The sequence below is a fragment of the Somniosus microcephalus genome, chromosome 11, assembly GCF_052327205.1.
Source record: "Somniosus microcephalus isolate GS21.2 chromosome 11, FLI_Smic_1.0, whole genome shotgun sequence".
Classification (NCBI taxonomy): Eukaryota; Metazoa; Chordata; class Chondrichthyes; order Squaliformes; family Somniosidae; genus Somniosus; species Somniosus microcephalus.
In genome coordinates, this window is record NC_140997.1 from 225,848,678 (window position 1) to 225,870,590 (window position 21,913).

Consider the following 21,913-nt stretch of genomic DNA (forward strand, 5'->3'; position numbering starts at 1 on the left):
CCCCTCTTCCCTCCCCCTCCCCCTCTTCCCCCCCCTCCCCTCCCCCCCTCCCCTCCCTCTCTTCCCCTCCCTCTCTTTCCCCCCCCCCAGTCGCTCTCTCTCTTCCCCCCCAGTCGCTCTCTCTTCCCCCCCAGTCGCGCGCTCTCTCTCTTCCAACAACAACATTCCCTCGAAAAAGCCTCGGCACCGCCGGGCACTTCAGCTAGTATATATATAAAAGGATAGATCTGTCTGTCTGGACATCACTCAAAAGTTATAGCTTATGATTATGGGAGTCTACTAGACGTCTTTACTTTTTGGTCAGACAAAAATTGTTCGGACAGTAGACAAAAAACGGAAAACAATCCACTCATTAGCGGTTGACCAATCCTACCGCTCATTAGCGTTGAGTGACGTGATGGTTGACCAATCCTACAGTTCAGTGACCTGATGGTTGACCAATCGGTGCGTCATGGGCGTTTCATGGTGTTTGTGGGCGGGGCCTAATCCTTCAAACTGCCGTTACTGAGGTGAGTGGCGGCCATTACAGACCGGCCGGGCCTGAAGCTTAAAAAATTTCTCTCTCTCCCTCTCTCTCTCCTTCCTCTCTCTCTCGCTCTCTCTCTCTCTCGCTCTCTCTCTCTCCCCTTCTCTCTCTCTCTCTCTCTCTCCTTCCCCCTCTCTCTTGCCGTGAGTGCGGGACCGGGAAAACCAGGGCTTTCACACGAGCCATCCCCGACCGGTATCGGACACGGGAGTCCGGAGCGAAAGGCGTTCCACTGCCGCCCGGCCAACCGGGTCCAAAGGCCCGCCGCGTTAACCATGAGGAACCCCGGGCTCGCTTCGGAGCGATGGGCACCCGGACTCCCGGTGTTGGATATGCTCCATTCTGGTACCGTGGTGAGTCGGAGAGGGAGGGAGAGCGAGGGGGGGAGAGAGACAGTGGGGAGGGAGGGGGGAGGGGAGAGAGGGTCAGGGCTAGACTGACTGGATACAGGGAGGATGTTTCCCCTGGCTGGGGGGTCTAGAACGAGGGGTCACAGTCTCAGGATACGGGGTAGGACATTTAGGACTGAGATGAGGAGAAATTTCTTCACTCAGAGTGGTGAACCTGTGGAAGCCACGTCACTGAATATATTTAAGAAGGAGATTGATAGATTTCTAGACACAAGGCATCAAGGGGTACGGGGAGAGAGCAGGAATATGGTATTGAGATAGAGGATCAGCCATGATCATATTGAATGGTGGAGCAGGCTTGAAGGGCCGAATCTCCTGCTCCTATTTTTCTATGTTTCTATATCCCACTGGGATTATTGTCACATTCTTGACCTCCAAACAGCGCATTGTTCCCAGTATGTATACTCCATATGGACAATCTGAAATGTGGCAATATATTTTCTCTTAAGTAAAGTATGACATACTGTACAGAGACGTCATAAAATATATACCTGTTCACATATTCTCAAAGACGAGACAAACAGGGACTCTTCATTGGAACAAAGAAATCTAAGAGGAAATCTAAGAAAGATGTTCAAAATTAAGAGGGGTTTTAATGAAGTAAATTGGGAAAAATTATTTCCATTCGTCTGTAACTAAAAAGCATAAATTTAAGCTAATCAAGAATGAAAGGAGAGGTTAGGCGTTTTAAGGGTGGTTAGGACATTAGAAACAGTGATGGAAACAGAATCCATCATGGCTTTTAAAATGTAACTGATAAATATTTGAATAAGAAAAGATTAAAAGGAAATGGAGAATGGACAGGGGAATGGGACTAAATGGAAAGCTTTGTCAGAGAGCTGCCACAGACATGATGGGATGAACGACCTCATTCTGTGATTCCAAGTCAAAAAGGAACTGACTTTTTGGGGTAAATATCCTATTCCAGTTTCTTAAAATTCTCTTCTAGTGAACTTACTAGGTTTGTTATTTATAGTCTAAATAGACGAGATTGAAAATCTCCAACTTTCATTAATAGAACAGCTTAAGTGTGGAGAATGCACTGGGTCATGCCTGTTTTTTCTATACACCATTATGTGATGTTATATTCACCAGTACAGCCATCCACCAGCTTTCTGTTTTAAACACCATAAAAGGTAACCAAAAAAGCTCATTAAATTACAAGGGTTAGCACTTGCAAAATTTCAAGTGTGTTCCTCACACAATGGATATTTTTGGAGATCGTTTTTAAATACAATGTTGAACTTAATAAATCTGAATTTGTAATATATTTTTGTTGTGACTGTATTTTGCCATTTGGGAAATGATCCATGCGTTACCAATGAAGGTAACACGAATGATTATTAGAATTAGAGTGCAATCGTATAATGGTTATGATACTGGACGAGCCACCCAAAGGTTCAAATCCCATCGAGGCAAGCTGTGAAATTAAATTTACCAAAGTAGAAAAACTGGCCATCAGATCTACCGGATTGTGGTTAAAAACCAAAATGGTTCACTAAGCTACTCAACTTTAAAGGGAAGCTAGATAATGACATGAGGGAGAAAGCAATAGAAGGATATGCTGTTAAGGTGAGATGGGAGGAGGCTCATGTGGAGCATAAACGCCGCCATAGACCAGTTGGGCCGAATGGCCTGTTTCGGTGCTGAAATTTCTTTGTAATCTAATTCTATGTAACTTAAAACAAAATTCTATGTAACTTAAAACAAAAGCAAGGAAGAGGATGCTGCCATAGACATAGTGAAGGAGGAGGTAGTGGAGACACTTGATAGTATAAAAATTGATAAAGAGGTATTAGAAAGGCTGGCTGTACTTACAGTAGATAAATCACCAGGAGCAGATGGGATGCATCCTAGGATGCTGAGGGAATTGACGGCGGAAATCGCGGAGGTACTGGCCATAATATTCCAATCCTCCATAGATACGGGGGTCGTGCCAGAGGACTGGAGAATTACAAATGTTACACCATTGTTCAAAAAAGGGTATAAAGATAAACGCAGCAACTACAGGCCAGTCAGTTTAATCTCTGTAATGGGGAAGCTTTTAGAAACAGTAATCGGACAAAATTAACAGTCACTTGGATAGGTGTGGATTCATTGAGGAAAGCCAGCACGGATTTGTAAAAGGCAAATCATGTTTAACCAATTTGATTGAGTTTTTTGATGAGGTAACAGAAAGGGCTGATGAGGGTAATGCGGTTGACGTGTACATGGATTTACAAAAGGCGTTAAACAAAGTGCCACATAATAAGCTTGCCAGCAAAGTTGAAGCCCATGGAATAAAAGGGACAGTGGCAGCATGGATACAGAATTGGCTAAGTGACAGGAAACAGAGAGTCGTGGTGAACGGTTGTTTTTTGGACTGGAGGAAGGTACACAGTGGTGTTCCCCAGGGGTCGGTTCTAGGACCACTGCTTTTCTTGATATATATTAATGACTTGGACTTTGGTGTACAGGGCACAATTTCAAAATTTGCAGATGATACAAAACTTGGAAGTACTGTATAGTGAACAGTGAGGAGGAGAGTGGTAGACTTCAGGAAGACATAATCAAATCAAATCAACTTTTATTGTCATTGTTAGTGCACAAGTGCAGTACAACGAAATGTCGGCTTGCGGCTCCCGAGAGTGTACAATTTGGATTAGGACACTTAAACATTTCAACATACTGGCTGGTGAAATGGGCGGACATGTGGCAGATGAAATTTAACACAAAAGTGTGAAGTGATACATCTTGGTAGCAAGAATGAGGAGAGGACATAAACTAAATGGTACAATCCTAAAGGGGGTGCAAGAACAGAGAGACCTGGGGGTATTTGTGCACAAATCGTTGAAGGTGGCAGGGCAGGTTGAGAAAGCAGTCAAAAAGGCTTACGGGATCCTAGACTTAATGAACAGAGGTATAGAGTACAAAAGTGTGGAAATTATGAGGAACCTGTATAAAACACAGATTCGGCCCCAACTGGAGGACTGTGTCCAATTCTGGGCACTGCACTATAGGAAGGATGTGAAGGCCTTGGGGAAGGTGCAGAAAAGATTTACGAGAATGATTCCAGGAATGAGAGACTTCAGTTACGTGGATAGACTGGAGAAGCTGGGGTTGTTCTCCTGAGAGCAGAGAAGATTGAGAGGAGATTTGATAGAGGTGTTCTAAATCATGAGGGGTCTGGACAGAGTAGATAGAGAGAAACTGTTCCCATTGGCAGAAGGGTCGAGAACCAGAGGACACAGATTTAAGGTGATTGGCAAAAGAACCAAAGGCAGCGAGTGATTAAGCTCTGGGATGCACTGCCTGAAAGGGTGGTGGAAGCAGACTCAATCTTATTTTTCAAAAGGGAGTTGGATAAGTATCTAAAGAAGAAAAAAATTGCAGGGCTACAGGGAAAGGGCAGGGGAGTGGGACTAGCTGAGAGTCGGCGTGGGCTCGACGGGCCGAATGGTTATGCGTGCTGTAACCATTCTGTGAATCTATGTTTCTAGCTATTGAAGAAGGCCCAGATATGGGCAATAAATGCAGCCTCCCAAATCTCAAGAACAGAAAAGAAATAAAGTTAAGAAAATATGTATTGCTAAATATACAGTGTTCCTATAAGATAATGGCCCTGAAATTAGGATCGGGAGCTTGCCGCGCGTGCAAGCCCCCGATCTGCACTCACCCTGTGCGCCGACATCTGAAGCCCGGGCCTGCTTGCATTTCCTGTCACTGGCCCGGTTCAGATGTCGGCGCGATGTGCTAACCTGATCCAGCGGCGTAGTTAGTGCGATGTGCCGGCTGGGATCAGGTGAGCACTGTGCAGCCAATCAGGGGAGGGGAAACTCATTCATAAGTTTGACAGTGAGAGCTGTCAAACTCATGAAAACTCCTGGCCTCAAAACACTACTTAAACCTGAAAGAAAATTTAAAAAAACATTGCACTACTTAAATGAACAATAAAGAACTCTGAAAAACTATTTTAAACAATAATTTTAAAATTTGAAAAAAAATTTTTTATAAAAAATCGGGGCTAAAACTAAACTTAGCTTACTGTAAATTCTTTAAAAATAACAAACCTGTGGAAAAAAAAATTCTCAATTGTACTAAAAGCCCACTTACCTGAAAAACTAAGTACTTACGTGTGGTTTTTCGATGCGTAAAGACCGGAGGCCTTTACACACGCGCAACTCTGGGGGGAAAAAAAAAGGAATTTCACTGCGCACACGCTGCCTGTGCAGTCGCGCGCGTTCTGCCTCTTAACCCCTTGGGTCAGAGGACAGGAAATGCCGGTTTTCAGCGCATGTGCTGTGCATGCTGAAAACCGGCAATTCCTCCGGGCACACGCGTGAGACCCCGTCCGTACTCACGCGTTGTGCCCGGAATTACTGGGCCATTAGTTCATTAAAAGGTTGGGCTTTTGATCTATATTACCTCTAAGCGATTGCGGGCAAAAATAATAAGATTGTACATCTGAGAATTGTGACAAGTGTTTTTGAAGCTGCTGAATAATGTTACCGAGGGGCAGCATCTAAAAAGGCCTGCTCCAGTTCCTTGTTCTTATGTTCTTAATTATTTCTAGAGCAAAAACAAAAGCAGTGATTTTGGACCTTTAAATTGTGTGGTTTCATTCATCCTCCATCACCTTTTCCTGCTATGGTCCACCTCTTTGGCACTCCCCTCTTGTAGTTCCAGTCTTCCCTGTCCCATATAGTAGTCAGCAAATCACTTGCAGTGGCTTCTGCTCTTGCACCTGCACAGTTACCGACACCCAGTCCCAACATTCCGTCCTTGCCTGCTCCCCATTCCTCATTTGCCCCTCGGTAATATTCAGAAGCTTAAAAAAAAGACTTTTCACAACCTCAGGCATTTCCATCACGCTTTACAACCAATTAAGTACTTTAGAAATGTAGTCACTGTTGTAATGTAGGCAACGCTATAAGTGATTTACGCACAAGGTCTGACGAGCAGTGCTGAGATAATGGCCAGATAATCTGTTTTAGTGATGTAGGTTGAGGGATAAATATTGGCCAGGGCACCAGGGAGAACTCCTTTGCTCTTATTTGAAATAGTGTCATGGGATCTTTTACGTCCACCTGAGAGGGCAGATGGGGCCTCGGTTTAATGCCTTATCAGAAAGAGGGCACCTCAGACAGTGCAATGCTCCCTCAGTACTGCACTGGAGTATCAAGTTGGGTTAAGTGCTCTAGTCTCTGGATTGGGACTTCAACTGACAAACTCCTGACTCCGAGGCGCGAGTACTACCACTCAGCCAAGGCTGTGTACTGGACACTTGGCGTTACCTCACCGGTATCAACCTCGACTCCACAGTTGTGCTGTCCAACAACCTCTCTGACATCAAGTTGTGGATGAACAAGAACTTCCTACAGCTAAACATTGGCAGGATTGAAATCATCATCTTTGGTTCTCAGTACTTTCTTATCCCTGATTCCACCCTTTTCTCTGGCTACTCAAGCTCAGTCTGACAGTGTGCAAACCTTAGTGTTCTGCTCAATCCTGAGCTTCAAACTCCATTACCAAAATCTTCTATTTTCACTGCCATTGACTGTTATATCTGCTAATGTTGAAGGGTTCTCTATAGCTAAACAAAACATCCTCGCTACATTATGCAGTGAGTTGGAGTGTGATGTCCTCTGCCTGCAGGAGACACATAGAGGAAGTGAGAACAACTGCCCAAAAATACCAGGAATGGTCCTGGCTATTGAAAGACCTCATCGACAATATGGCAGTGCTGTATTTGTTAGAGCTGGTTCAGTTGTAGAAGCCACTTCTAAAACAGAGGAGGACAACATCGAAATTCTAACCGTAGAGCTGAGCAAAGTAGTAGTGACCTCAGTGTACAAGCCACCTGGCACAGATTTCAGCTTCTCTAACCCTGTACCCAACCTGCACAATAAACCACAGATCATCATTGGAGACTTTAATAGCCACAGTACCCAATGGGGGTATAAGGAGACTAACAACGATGGAGAAGCAGTCGAAGAATGGATGGACGCTAACCAGCTTAGTCTCATCCACGATCCTAAATTGCCAGCCTCCTTCCACAGTGCCCGCTGGAAGTGTAGATATAATCCAGATCTTGCCATTGCCAGCAACGACATCGCTGGCCTCTGCAAGAAGCTTGTCACAGACCCAATACCACAGACACAACACCGTCCTATTGGCATCCAGGTAAATGCAGCAGTGTTACCAACCGTCGTACCATTCAAAAGGCGCTTCAACTTCAAGAAGGCCGATTGGAACGGTTTTACAGGAGCACTTGACCGCAAGGTTAAACGCATTAAACTACTACCTGAGCACTACAACCTCTTTGCAAAAGCTGTCCAAAAAACAGCTAGAAGGAAGATCCCCCGAGGTTGCAGAGTACACTACATCCCTGGTCTCACCAAGGAGAATGCTGAACTCTACTGGAAGTATGTCTCAATGTTTGAATCTGACCCCTTCTCAGAGGAAACAATATCTACTGGTGAGAGGGTGATGTTAAGTATCTCTCAAGAACGTCAAAACACCTGGAACACCTTGATAGAGACAACAGATCTTACAAAAAACAGCAAGAAGGCATGATCTCTCATACGCAAACTTGGAGGTGATCCCAAGAAAGCTGCCCAACATCCAAATGTGTCTGCTAACCAAGTTGCACACCAGTTGCTCCTAAATGGAAAAATCAACAAGAAACAACCAAGAGCACAACTAGACAGGAAGAAGTACAGCGATGATCCTGGCTTCACTAGACCATTCACCATGGAAGAGCTGGAAACTGGTACATCTAATCTAAAACACGGGAAAGCAATTGGTCTTGACAACATAGCAACGGAGCAGATAAAGCATTTTGAACAGCAAGCAAAGAAGTGGCTCCTACAATTGTTCAACCACTGTCTGGCAACACACAAGCTACCTAATATCTGGCAGAAGGCACATGTAATAGCATTATTAAAGCCTGGAAAAGATCCCTCAGATCCAGAGTTTTCGGCCAATTTCACTGCTTTGCCACACCTATAAGCTGTTTGAACGCCTGATGCTCAATAGGATAGCACCAACTGTAGATGAGAAGATCATTCCAGAGCAAGCAGATTTCCGCCCCGGCAAATCAACAACAAGCCAACTGCTCAACCTCACACAACACATCGAAGATGGTTTTGAGCAAGGGATGGTAACAGGTGCTGTTTTTGTAGACCTGTCAGCAGCATATGATACAGTGAACCATAGACGTCTCCTCTGCAAGATTCTAGAGATGACAAAAGAGATTCACTGAACAGAGCTGTTAGAAAGCATGCTTCAGAATCGCCGGTTCTATGTTGAACTAGGTGGGAAGCGCAGCAGGTGGTGTATTCAGAAGAATGGTCTTCCTCAGGGAAGTGTGCTTGCACCGCTGCTGTACAACATCTACACGAATGACCAACCTATAGACGGTGTCACACGCTGTTTTATATATGCTGATGACTTGTGTCACTGCCCAAAGCACTGATTTTAACACCGTGGAGAAAACGCTTTCTGAGGCCTTGGAGGGACTAAAATCCTACTATGAAGAAAACCACCTTCGCGCAAACCCATCAAAGACGCAAGTTTGTGCATTCCACCTCAGAAACCGTGAAGCCAAACGCCAGTTGAAAGTAACCTGGTGTGGAGCAACACTGACGCATTGCGAGCACCCTATCTACTTAGGAGTCACCCTTGACCGATGCCTCACCTTCAAGAACCACATCGAGAAGACAAAGACAAAGGCAAAAGTGAGCGCACGAAACAACATCCTGAATAAGCTCACTAACACAAGATGGGGAGCAAGCCCGAAAACATTGCGAACCAGTGCACTTGCTCTTTGCTATTCCACTGCCGAATACGCCTGCCCTGCATGGGAAAGGTCTACTCATGCCAAGAAGATGGATGCCGTTCTGAATGCAAGCTGCCGATTTATCACCGGTTGCTTAAAACCAACAAACACCAACAGCCTATATATCCTGGCGGGTATCGCTCCCCCTGATATAAGAAGAGCGGTAGCCAGCAAGAAAGAGCGACTCCGTCAAACATCAGATGAGAGGCACCCTCTGCATTGTCATACACCTACACCCAGCCGCCTAAAGTCAAGGAAGAGCTTCATGAACAGTGTTGTTCCATTACAATCAACCTCATCTGAAGCCCGCATCGCCTTGTGGAAAGACCGGCTCGCCAGTCTTGAACAACCCCCAGCGATGGAAATTTTACCTGATGAAAGCCTTCCCCCAGGAGCTAATTGCAACTGGGCAATTTGGAAGTGCCTTAACAGACTTCGGACCGGTGTAGGTTGCTCAAAGGTGTCACTAAGCAAATGGGGATATTCAACCAGCCCAACAACTTGTGAATGTGGAACTGAGGCACAGACTATGCAACATCTCCTGCAATGCCGATCGTTAGAGGAACCCTGCACTGTTGCAGATCTTGCCGAATCCAACAACAAGGCGCAAAAATGTGTCCAGTTCTGGCTGGGCTATGTATAGACTGTCCGTGGACACGATAAGAAGAATAACTGCCAAAATATCACTCCTATCCGCGCCTACATTACCTACCTCCGCTGAAACCCATAGTCAGGCCTTTGTTGATACTATGCTTAATCTTTTTAATATCCTTCTAGTTGGCCTGCCAAACTGTACCCAACACAATCTCCAAGTCACCCACATCCGTTCCTGTGAAAATTTTATGCACGCTTATCTTGACAGCAGAATTATAACCCATTTTTCTGTGGGTCAATGATTCAGACATTGGAATAAATAATGTAAATGCTGGAAGCTGGCACATGAAAGCCACCCCCATGATCCGAGCTAAACAAGTGGTAATATAAAAACAGTTTATAATTCACATTGATGTCAGTCTTTGCGTAAGTTGACATTGATGTCCCTATTAAAGATGCTAAATAAGCAAATCCAGCATCAATCGAGGAATGCATCACCCTTTTCCATGAGTTGGCTTTGTTGCGTTGAGTGGTGTGAGTTGCATTTGCGAGAAGAAACCCTAAGCATTCTTGATTAGCAGTCGGTACAGAAAATTTCTGTAATGAGTTGTTGCAGGTTATGCTTGATCTTGGGTTTCACACCTGGCTAGACATATAGTAATATTGCATCCTGTTTGGTGCCATTGAAGCAAACAGTGAACAATCTATGCCGTCTCCCTACACTTTTTGCAAATCATCACCCTTGAGGCCCAATTGGTTCTAGGCCTGGGTACTTAGTTGATGTGTAATGTGCTGAAATCCATCAGATTGTGCAACCTCAAGATTCTGGCCATATCTGGATTTGACCGGCATTTTTAATAGACTTAGCCATTTCTTCCTCCTCCTTCTGCGGAAGAGAGAGAATTTCCTGGATTGCACAGGAATCTTAACTATTGAGACTTCATTTGCTAAAGACAAATTTTAGGGTGGAATTAGATGCTGGTGTTCAGTATGCTATAAGTTCACATTGCCTCACTCTTTGAGGTACCAGTGCGGGACAAGCAAACAGACTAATTGAATTAAAGTCTCCTTTCTCTCTGCCTTTTTAAGTGTACAATGCAAAATAAGTTGGGTCACTGCCAATCCTACAGCACAAAATTGTCATAATTCGCACAAGTATTGACAGGCCATAAAGTCAGCTGGTGTAGAATGTGCAAGTGTCATATATGGATGCAGCATAAGGCCATTACTGGGGAAGAACCGAGGGAATTTTACTCTACATCTATCTGAACTGGACAACTTGATAATACAGGCTGTTGAACGTGTAGTCAATTCAGGGCCTGTTGCCTTGACCACAAATATTAATAGAAAATAATTTTTTTAAAGGAATTTTACATTTAAATTAGATCTTATATTTTTGCAGTGATGTAACAAAGAAACGCGCAGAAATCTAAAATGGAATTGAAAATGTAATTGAATAACTATTTTCCATATTCAACAACAACTTGTATTTATATAGCGCCTTTAACGTAGTAAAACATCCCAAGGCGCTTCACCGGAGTACTAAAAGATAAAAAGTTTGACACCGAGCCGCATAAGGAGAAATTAGGGCAGGTGACCAAAAGCTTGGTCAAAGAGGTAGGTTTTAAGAAGCATCTGAAAGGAGGAGAGAGAGGTAGCGAGGCGGAGATGTTTAGGCAGGGAATTCCAGAGCTTAGGGCCGAGGCAACAGAAGGCACAGGATGAGCTGAGGCAAGGGCGGAGACGGGCAATGTTACGGAGCTGGAAATAGGCGATCTTAGTTATGCTGCGGATATGTGGTCGGAAGCTCATTTCGGGGTCAGATATGATGCCAAGGTTGTGAGCAGTGTGGTTCAGCCTCAGCCAGATGTTCGGGAGAGGGATGGAGTCAGTGGCTCGGGAACAGAGTTTGTGGCAGGGACTGAAAACAATGGCTTCGGTCTTCCCAATATTTAATTGGAGAAAATTTCTGCTCATCCAGAACTGGATGTTGGACAAGCAGTCTGACAATTTTGCTAACCTTTCATTTTACTGTGGAAATTTTAATACGTGGAAAATATATTTTAAATTTCTGTTCCCTCTTCAATTTTATTTGGAGGAAACCTTGCAGTTAACTTTCAGTAATGACTCTGAACATCTCTCAACTGTAGTTATGCCATTGTAGACAGGCTTGTACTTGTGCTGTGCTTTGAAAATTGGAAGGAGCGAAAGGCTACTTGGGAGAGCCATTGCATTTCATACACCACAACAATCCACGAGGGGATGCCATTCAAAACCATAGCTGATTTGGAAATTCAAGGCAGAGAGAGCCCATGAATAATTTTCTGGGACTGCTGTTAATAAGCATGCTGTTTGAGGGTCCTTCGAGTTTCGGAGGACTGCTGAGCCGAACAGACCAAGAAAGATCCAGATTTGATTATTAGTACGTGCTGAGTTATCCAAGTGCTACGATTGACCTCGGCATCCTTGAGTTAGGGAGAGGAAAATTAGCCTGGATTCTTGCTCGATCAGTACGCAGTGACTCTTGCTAGCTGTAGTGAATCAATGAGTGGAGCCTACGGGCTGGATTTTCATTGGGCCGTGGAGTCGGGATTGGAGGCGTGTGGGGGTTTAAAATCCCGAAATCGGGGGTCCCGGCCCCATCTCGCCCCCAACCCGCCTCCATGCTAGTTTCAAAAGAGGCGGGTACCCGCCCTGCACTGGGACCCGCCTCCCCGAGGCGGGAAGGGGATTAGTGCCAATTAACTGCCTGTTAACAGGCAGTTTTTGGCCTAATCTCTATTTTCATTGTTGAAATGTGGGATTCCCGACGGCTCAAAACCACGCCAAGTTAGCGAGACGGGCCGTCGGGATGAAGGGCTTGGAGGGGTTGAAATGTCCGGTGTGCAGGTGAGTGATGGGTGCATGAGTGCAGAGGTAAGTGTGTTTGGTCTGTGTAAAGTGTTTAAAGAAGTTCTACTAACCTTTACTTACCTTTACAGCTTTCCTTCCTTCAGGTCTCGGGAGTCCCTCATCTCACCAGCACAGAAAGCAGAATGGCTGCGAGCTGTCAAAATCTGCAGCCTCTGCTTTCTGTTCTGGGGAGATCTCTAAATCATCCTGAGAGGAAGGAATTAACCTGGAGTACAGATTGTCAGTGTTTGACAGCTTCAAAAGGTCTTGACAGATGAAATTTCAATCTGTGACGTCACCTGTTGCTGGGTGGCCCTTAATTGGCCCGCTGGGCGGGCTCAACAAGGTCGATCAAGTCAAAATCGCGTGGGTTGGCTAGAACTCAATGGAGGTGGGACTAAACCCCCAAAATTGTAGTCCCACCTCCTCAATGAAAATCCAGCCTTACATGTTCCAATGTGTTATTAATTCCATCCCCTTACATTTGAATTGTGAAAAGTTCTTGTGAAAGTCAAGTATGTGAGAGGACTTCACGCCCAGGAGTAACCAAGAAGGAGATCAGAAAACTATTGGTTCTAGAATAGAGAAGATGCAATGGATTGAAGGAATGGATTATCCAATTTAATAAATAGTTTCTTCATAAGATAACCATAGTTTCTTGCATTACAACAAAAACAATAACTTGCATTTATATAGCACCTTTTAACTTATTAAAATGTCCCAAGGCACTTCACAGGAATATGGTATACACCACTCCAGGTGTGGTCTCACCAAGGCCCTGTATAACTGTAGTAAGACATCCTTGCTCCTCTTGCAATGAAGGCCAGCTTTGACACCGAGCCACACAAGGGGATAATAGGCAGATGACGCAACACTGACCGCACTTCAAAAGCACTTGATTTGCTGTAAAACACTTTAGGAGGTCCTGAGGTCGTGAAAGGTGCTATATAAATGCAAGGTATTTCTTTCTTTTAGTCATGTTTGACAAGTGGAGTTATCCAACAACAGAGTCACAGTGACCTTCAAAAACAATTCGTTACTTGGGTTCTGGAACAGAAGTGGAATCAGCTAGGCTGTGCCTTGAGATAGCTTGTTGATTTTCTGCAACATAGAAAAATAGGAGCAGGAGTAGGCCATTCGGCCCTTCGAGCCTGCTCCGCCATTCAATATGATCATGGCTGATCCTCTATCTCAATACCATATTCCTCCTCTCTCCTCATACCCCTTGACACCTTTTGTGTCTAGAAATCTATCTATCTCCTCCTTAAATATATTCAGTGACTTGTTCTCCACAGCCTTCTGTGGTAGAGAATTCCACAGGTTCACCACCCTCTGAGTGAAGAAATTTCTCCTCATCTCAGTCCTAAATGTTCTACCCTGAGACTGTGACCCCTTGTTCTAGACCCCCCCAGCCAGGGGAAACATCCTCCCTGCATCCAGTCTGTCTAGCCCTGTCAGAATTTTATACATTTCAATGAGACCCTCTCATTCTTCTAAACTCTAGTGAATACAGGCCTAGTCGACCCAATCTCTCCTCATACGACAGTCCTGCCATCCCAGGAATCAGTCTGGTGAACCTTCGCTGCACTCCCTCTATGGCAAGTATATCCTTTCTTAAGTAAGGAAACCAAAACTGCACACACTACTCCAGGTGTGGTCTCACCAAGGCCCTGTATAACTGTAGTAAGACATCCTTGCTCCTGTACTCAAATCCTCTTGCAATGAAGGCCAACATACCATTTGCCTTCCTAACTGCTTGCTGCACCTGCATGTTTGCTTTCAGTGACTGGTGTACAAGGACACCCAGGTCCCTTTGTACATCAACATTTCCCAATCTATCACCATTTAAATAATACTCTGCCTTTCTGTTTTTCCTACCGAAGCAGATAACTTCACATTTATCCACATTATACTGCATCTGCCATGTATTTGCCCATTCACTCAACTTGTCTAAATTGCCTTGAAGCCTCTTTGCATCCTTCTCACAACTCACAATCCCACCTAGTTTTGTGTCGTCAGCAAACTTGGAAATATTACATTTGGTTCCCTCATCCAAATCATCCAAGTGCGGTACCCCACTAGTCACCGCCTGCTAACCCGAAAAAGACCCATTTGTTCCTACTCTCTGTTTCCTGTCTGTTAACCAATTTTCAATCCATGCCAGTACATTACCCCCAATCCCATGTGCTTTAATTTTGCACACTATCCTCTTATGTGGGACTTTATCAAAGGCCTTCTGAAAATCCAAATATACCACATGCATTGGTTCTCCCTTATCTATTCTACCAGTTACATCCTCAAAAAAAACTCCAGTAGGTTTGTCAAACACGATTTCCCTTTCATAAATCCATGTTGACTTTGTCTAATCCTGTTGATATTTTCTAAGTGTCCTGTTATCACATCCTTTATAATAGACTCTAGCATTTTCCCTACTACTGATGTTAGGCTAACCGGTCTGTAGTTCCCTGTTTTCTCTCTCCCTCCTTTTTTAAATAGTGGGGTTACGTTTGCCACCCTCCAATCTGCAGGAACAGTTCCATAATCTATAGAATTTTGGAAGATGACAACCAATGCATCCACTATTTCCATGGCTACCTCTTTTAGTACTCTGGAATGCAGAATATCAGACCCTGGGGATTTATCGGCTTTCAATCCCATTAATTTCTCCAGCACTATTTTTTTATTAATACTAATTTCCTTTAATTCCTCCTTCACACTAGACCCTTGGTTCCCTAGCATTTCTGGGAAGTTATCTGTGTCCTCTTCCGTGAAGACAGAACCAAAGTATTTGTTTAATTGCTGTGCCATTTCCTTGTTTCCCATTATAAATTCCCCTGTTTCTGACTGTAAGGGACCTACATTTGTCTTCACTTTTTTTCTTTTTACCTACTTGTAGAAGCTTTTACAATCCACTTTTATGTTCCTTGCAAGTTTACTCTCATACTCTCTTTTTCCCCTCTTAATCAATCTCTTGGTCCTTTTTTGCTGAACTCTAAACTGCTCCCAATCCTCAGGCTTGCTACTTTTTCTGGATACTTTATATGACTCCTCTTTGGATCGAATACTATCCATAATTTCTTTTGTTAACCATGGTTGACCGCTTTTCCTTTTGTGTTTTTGCGCCAGAAAGGAATGTATAACTGTTGCAATTCATGCATTCGTTCCTTAAATGTTAACCATTGCCTATCCATGCCTTTTAATGAAGCTCCCCAATCTATCAGAGCCAACTCACTCCTCATACCATCATGGTTTCCTTTGTTTAGATTTAGGACCCTAGTTTCGGATTGGACTTCTTCACTTTCCATCTTAATGAAGAATTCTATCATATTATGGTCACTCTTCCCTAAAGGACCCCACACAACAAGATTATTAATTAACCCCTTCTCATTGCACAATACCCAATCTAGGATAGCCTGTTCCTTAGTTGGCTCCTTAACGTACTGGTCTAAAAAACCATCTCGTACACACTCCAGGAATTCATCCTCCACAGTATTATTGCTAATTTGGTTTGGCCAGTCTATATGTAGATTAAAGTCACCATGATTACTGTAGTACCCTTGTTACATGCATCTCTAATTTCCTGTTTGATGCCATCCCCTACATACCACTCCTGTTTGGAGGCCTATAGACAACTCCCACCAATGTTTTCTGCCCCTTGGTGCTTCTTTGCTCCACCCAGACTGATTCTACATCTTGATTTTCTGAGCCAATATCCTTTCTCACTATTGCTCTGATTTCATCCTTTACTAACAAGAGGGTCCTCTCTATGTTCTTTCAGTTTTCTGATACCCACAGCAATATATTGGATTCGGTTGGAAGAAACCACAGTTACCATTGGCTAAGAAAATCCTGCTTCTCTGACATTCTAGTCTTAAACATCAATTACCCCCATCAAATTACAGCCAGCAGGCCAGATATGCTGGAGCAATTTGTAAAATTCTTAGTTGATAGCATGGCTTCTCAGGTGACCAGCTTGAGCAGAGGTTTGTAACGTGCCTGTTGAAATCACTCAAAATTGGAAAAGCCTCATACTTTAAGGTTCACACGCTGCCCACTCCAAGATGTTCACCTGCTGTGACATGACATTCCAATTATCTCTGTGTACAGCAGCTGTCTGGCTTACTACTTGTTGGCAGAAAGTCGACGCCAATCACTACAAAGTGCAAATTCAAGAAAAGTACCTAAAAGGTTGAGGCATTTGTTCATCGTATAACTGCTGTTTAGGTTTTAAATTTGATTCTGAACCAGCCGATGTCCCTATGTGACTGTAACTTTCTTTCAAAACTTTTTGCCGTCTCTGTTTCAGTAAGAGGTTTAGGTTTTGGTCGATGCACCGTATTTTGTTTTGCATCGGGTAAATCACTTAACAGACCGCACCTGTCATTTTTACTGAAGTTTTGAGTTTTGCATATCTCGGGCTATGATGACAGTGAAGTTTTACCTGCCACCTCATGTCTCTCCCATTTAAAGGCCAATTCATTAAATATATTCAAGAAGGAGTTGGATATATTTCTGAAGGCTAAAGGGATCAAGGGATATGGAGAGAAGGCAGGGACAGGGTACTGAATTTGGATGATCAGCCATGATCTCATTGAATGGCGGAGCAGGCTCGAGGGGCCGAATGGCCTACTCCTGCTCCTATCTTCTATGTTTCTAAAGGTATTGTTGTATTTTTGTATAGAATGACATAGAATGTATAGCACAGAAACTCCACACGAGGCTCCTCCTATAGCTAACCCTATCGGCATAACCTTCTACTCCTTTCTCCCTCGTGTTTATCTAGCATCCAATGTTTCCTTTAAGCTGCGTGGGCGTGCAGCGCTCCAGGGGTCTCGCACAGCCGGCTTGCCGGCTTTTAAGTAGAAAAACTGCGCATACGCAGTATTTTGAAAAGGTCACGCAGCTCATTAAAGGGGCCACGTGGCCCCCCCCCCCCAAAAAAAAAATTACAGGGGACATTGCTAGCATCCCCTTAAATGCATTGCATATTTACTGTACAGTGCTTTAGCTTGTACCTGGAAAAAAGTAGGAGTACTGAGAAAAACAAACAACTGTTGCCTGTGGGAACAAAATCTGAATTAAGCCCATCACCAAGCTGAGAAACAGCTACTTGCATAATAGAATTTATCTTCTATTATTCCCTAGCCCTACGGTAATCAATTGTGAAGAATAGTCATTCTACTTATGCTCTGACTGCTGGTAGACTAGCATAAAGTTTTCTCTTACTTGTAAGCCCGCTGCTTGTAACAGCTTACCCGCGTCCACCAAGTATTTTGGCGCCTTGATGCTGCAAGCAGATGTGAGCTTGCGCTCGCTCTAACGTCTGCTCCATTTTCTCTCTCGGCGAGCGCTATCTGTGCGCGCTCACCCTCAATCGTGCCGCCTTGAGCGATTGATATCTCTTTCTCTCCCCGTATGCACGCGATCTCTGCCGCAAGCTCGTGTTTTTATATTTTCTGTGTTACATTGTCATGGGAGCCTTTGCTGCCAGAGAAATGCGGTTATCGTTCAGATCAAGGCCTTGCAAACAATGGAGCAGGGAATATAATTTAACTAAAGTGGCATCTTGAGGTAGACAATGGAAAATCTTCACTACATATCAAGGTTAATTATTTTCTGAAGAATGGGTAAGTTCCAAATCTATGGTGGTTGATCTAGCAGTACTTCAATGAACTCGTCATCTGGGAATGACGATATGCTCCACGTGCCATGAGCAGGTGGACAAGCCCATTGTAAATGACAGCAATATGCCTTACTGTTGGTGATGACGTATGCACTATAAATAAATTGGCTAATTTAATTCTCCGCGCCCCCTCACCCACCCAGTATACACTTTTCTGTCCACTATGCAGTTTCCTGCGTCATCCACCTTTGCGACTTTGAGTGAGGCTGCCAACTGAGAGGCGTTTGTGCTGAACTTGCGGGGCAATGTGCTTTTGGATTGAAGTCCACTAGAAACTGGGCGGAGACTGTCAGCAAACTCATTTCATTTTAGACCCTATAAAGAAGATTCTTTCATCCCACCAGTCCGAGTTGGATTGGAGCCCCCCCCCCCATCCTAGAAGTAGAAAGGACAAGTGACTTAACCCACTGTAACTCAATTACTCCCAAAATACTGAATCCTTCACATCAAAAAATATTGAAAGTAATAATTGTGAGGAATATTGTTTCCTTTTTGCTAGTACAGGAAACTTTCGTTTAACCGGAGGTTAAAAGTCCGGAAAGCTCTATCTACCGGCAAAATTCAGGAGCCGTTTTCTATAAGTTTTTTTTTTTACTTCTCGTTGCTTTTTTTCCCCCCCAGTCAGGCTCTGCAAGGTCTGCAGCTAAGCAACAGCTTCAGCTAGAGACGCTTGCAGCTGCAGCCGACTGTTTTGAAGCTGTTGCTGAGCAACAGGGTTTGTTGATTCACACGGAGCTGAAAAGCTCTGTATGTTTTAACATTGCCGCTGGTTTATATGGCAGTTTTGATCTAACGGCACCAGCTCGGTCCTGTCGGTGCCGGATACCAGAAAGTTTCCTGTACCTTCATATGAAACTTAAAAGGAGCCTTTCAATGACCTTGACCAGCTCTGAAATTTTATTTCTAGTGCAAAAGCAAAATACTGCGGATGCTGGAAATTGGAAATAAAAAAAGAAAATGCTGGAAATACTCAGCAGGCCAGGCAACATCTGTGGAGAGAGAAACAGAGTTAACGTTTCAGGTTGATGATGCTTCGTCAGGCCTGACCCATTAATGATGCTTTTAAATAATAACCCTCACTATTGTGAAAATGAAGGAAGGGGGTGGACGAGAGTAGCTGAACAAAGGAAATAAATCTTAACGTTAGGTGCTGTTAATGTTAACCGAAGCAGCTTCGTTCGTATTTTGCATTTTTTCCTTGCATTTTGCCTCTATTCTAGTTTAATGAAAAGAAATGTATTAACCCTGGGACTGTTGCAATTAAAGTGTACGCTTGCAAGTTACATTTTTGTTGATTCCTATTATGTTTTTTTCATTCCCTTACAGTTTGTGCAGAAGCATTCAACCCAGATGATGACGAGGAAGATACAGAACCCAGGGTAAGAACTTCAGTTGGGACAGCTTAGTTAATACAGGAAACTCTTCATTATCCGGCACCGACGGGACCGGCGTGGTGCCGGTTTATCAAAAAGTCCGGATTACAGAGAGGTATAGTTAAAAGGTACGAGAGCGCCGTACACAGCAACAAATCCAGGCTTCCCTGTTGCTTAGCAACAGGTGCAGGAACCCCGGCCACAGACCAAGCGTCCCTGTTGCTTAGCAACAGTTGCAGGAACCCCGTTACACGGCCACAGATCCAGGAACGGCCACTAATATGAAGTAAAACTTACCTGAACCTACTCCTGAATTTTGTCGGTTAACAGAGATTTCCGGTTATTTAGGTGCCGGTAAATCGAGAGTTTCCTGTAAATATGGAATCTGTAAATCGCAATAACTTTAAACTCCATTAATATTTTTTTCCCCACTCGGTTCCTAATTTGCACTCTGGCATTTGCAGAAAAGGGAGTGAAATTTAAATGAAAGAATCATGCTTGGGCAGTCCCTGGTGCCCTTCTACTGGGGTGGTCTGGGTCTCGGCCATGTCCTCTTGGCTGCAGGCCAGATAGATAAAGAAATGTGCAAGAGGAGCAAACTTGCTCAAACACCCCCGCTAAAAAATAAAGCAAGAATCGGTTTGCTTAGCAACCAAAAAATGTTTTCAGAGTCTTATGACTTTGCATGTAATCTTGATTTGCTACATTGGAAACGGTAGAGGATTGCTGTTTTAAAAAACGCTTTTGAATGGGAAACTGATGCATCACTATTGTGATTAAGAGGCGATTCTTTGAGTTCAAAATTTTGACGGGCTCAGTATGTCCTGGCAGAATCACCAAAATTGCTGGCATGTAATTTTAATGAGCCAGGACAATAGCATGCGGATTTTTAATGAACTACTCTAGTCAAGTCATTCTCTAAGTGCGGTAGGTGTGATTGATTTATTTTTGCTGGGGCTGAGTCAGGCAGACACAGTACTAAAGCAATTTTGAAACTATTAATTAATGCAGCATAATGTTTATATAACTTTTTGACAAATTACAAAAAAGGTTTCATTAAAGAAATTGAGCTGTTGACCTATTTGAGATTTCTAAATGCATCATTTAATCATTTTGGAAGCCGAAAATCCCCCAAGTGCAAGAAGTTTAAAAACATATTGAGGAATTGGCAGGAAAATATCTAGCATGGCTTTTATTTTACTTTTGTGTTTCCGGTTTTACTTTCATATTTTCTGTTCAGTACTAAATGTTGTATCTGTGTTGGAAAGATGTCATCTGAGCCTTTGTGTGTTCTGTATGTTTTGTTTATTAAAGCATTGATTGAATGTAAATTGGGCACTAGAGAGTAATGTTTCCAGTTAGCTCCCACCCATTGTTTTAGTCTAAAGAATTATTGTTGCTTTAGGGATAAAGGGATTGGGAACATAATTGATTAGTGGAAACACTGGTGAGCCACACTGCCAATTAGCTGTTTTGCAGAGTAGACTTCCTGCAATGATTGTGCAGCTCCACTCCTTCTGCCTCTTCCATGAAAGCTTCTGTCTTGTTCTTGTGAAATTGATTTTCTACCAACGAGTTGGACGCAGGAGATGTATGTGACACCACACAAGGTCGGGTCAGCACTGAGCTGTGTGAATTATTGTTAGCTAAGCTTAAATTTAAAGGGTTGTTTACAGTCTCATCCCCAAACTCATAAGGACTGTCAAAGAAGTCTTTTGTAGAGACACTCTGGTCGCGATTTTGCCGGTGCTCAAAGGCGGGTTTTGAGGCGGGTCGGGAGTTAAAATCCAAATGATTGACGGCGGGTTGCGAACCTGCTGCCATCCTGCCTCCACGCAACTTTACAAAGTGTTGGGTCTGCGAGTCCCGATCAGACCCGACACCAAACGGCGGGAGAGGCACTTAAGGCAGTTAACAGCTTGCTAACTGCCTAGATAATTCAATTTTTACAGGCTCTTCCCATTTTACTACATTTTCAGTGTGTTGCCCGTTGTGCGATAAACACGCCAGCTGTTTGTGCCGGGTTCAGCAACTCGCTCAATTGTTGACAGCTGCTCCTGCAGCCTAAAAGCTGACCTGTAACATGGCTGACTGTCAGATGGCAGAACCTTTTGTTTTGAGGTTTTGTTACACATTTTGCAGGTCTATTGAGCTTGTAAGTGTTTAAGCCGAGATCCATATGTACTGTGACCTCCTTGGAAAGCCCTCTCCCCAATTGACTGAGCGCTTATAACATCTATTCATCAACTGAGATATATACCAGCCTAATGGGAACCATTTATACCCTCTCATCCTGGTCCTCCGAATCGGAGGAAGAGCAGCTGCGGCAACAGCAGCACCAACAACAGGAGCGCCAACCTTCTCCTCAGCCACCTGATGTTGCAGAGGGCGTCAGCGCAGGGCTGCAGGGTGCCGCAGGAGATACCCCGAACACAGGGTTTACAGGCTGAGGATGAGCTTCCTCACCATGAGTGAGCAGCAGTGCCAAAGGAGGCCGAGACATCTGCGAGAGGTAGTCGCTGACACCTGCACAATGGAGCCCAGAGGAGCAGGTGGACGCTACTTACCGGTGGCTGTCAAAGTCACCATCACATTCAACTTCTTTGCTTCGGGGTC

General features: G+C 43.9%; 1 protein-coding gene across 2 annotated transcripts in view; it reads left to right on the top strand.

The window, feature by feature from the left end:
* The window catches only part of prkar2aa (protein kinase, cAMP-dependent, regulatory, type II, alpha A), a 286,292-nt gene that overhangs the window by 146,937 nt on the left and 117,442 nt on the right, over positions 1 to 21,913 (top strand). For both annotated transcript variants that reach the window (XM_086002060.1, XM_086002062.1), the window contains exon 3: positions 19,251 to 19,303. In XM_086002060.1, the coding sequence (XP_085858186.1) occupies positions 19,251 to 19,303 (53 nt within the window). The remainder of the gene's footprint in view (positions 1 to 19,250; positions 19,304 to 21,913) is intronic.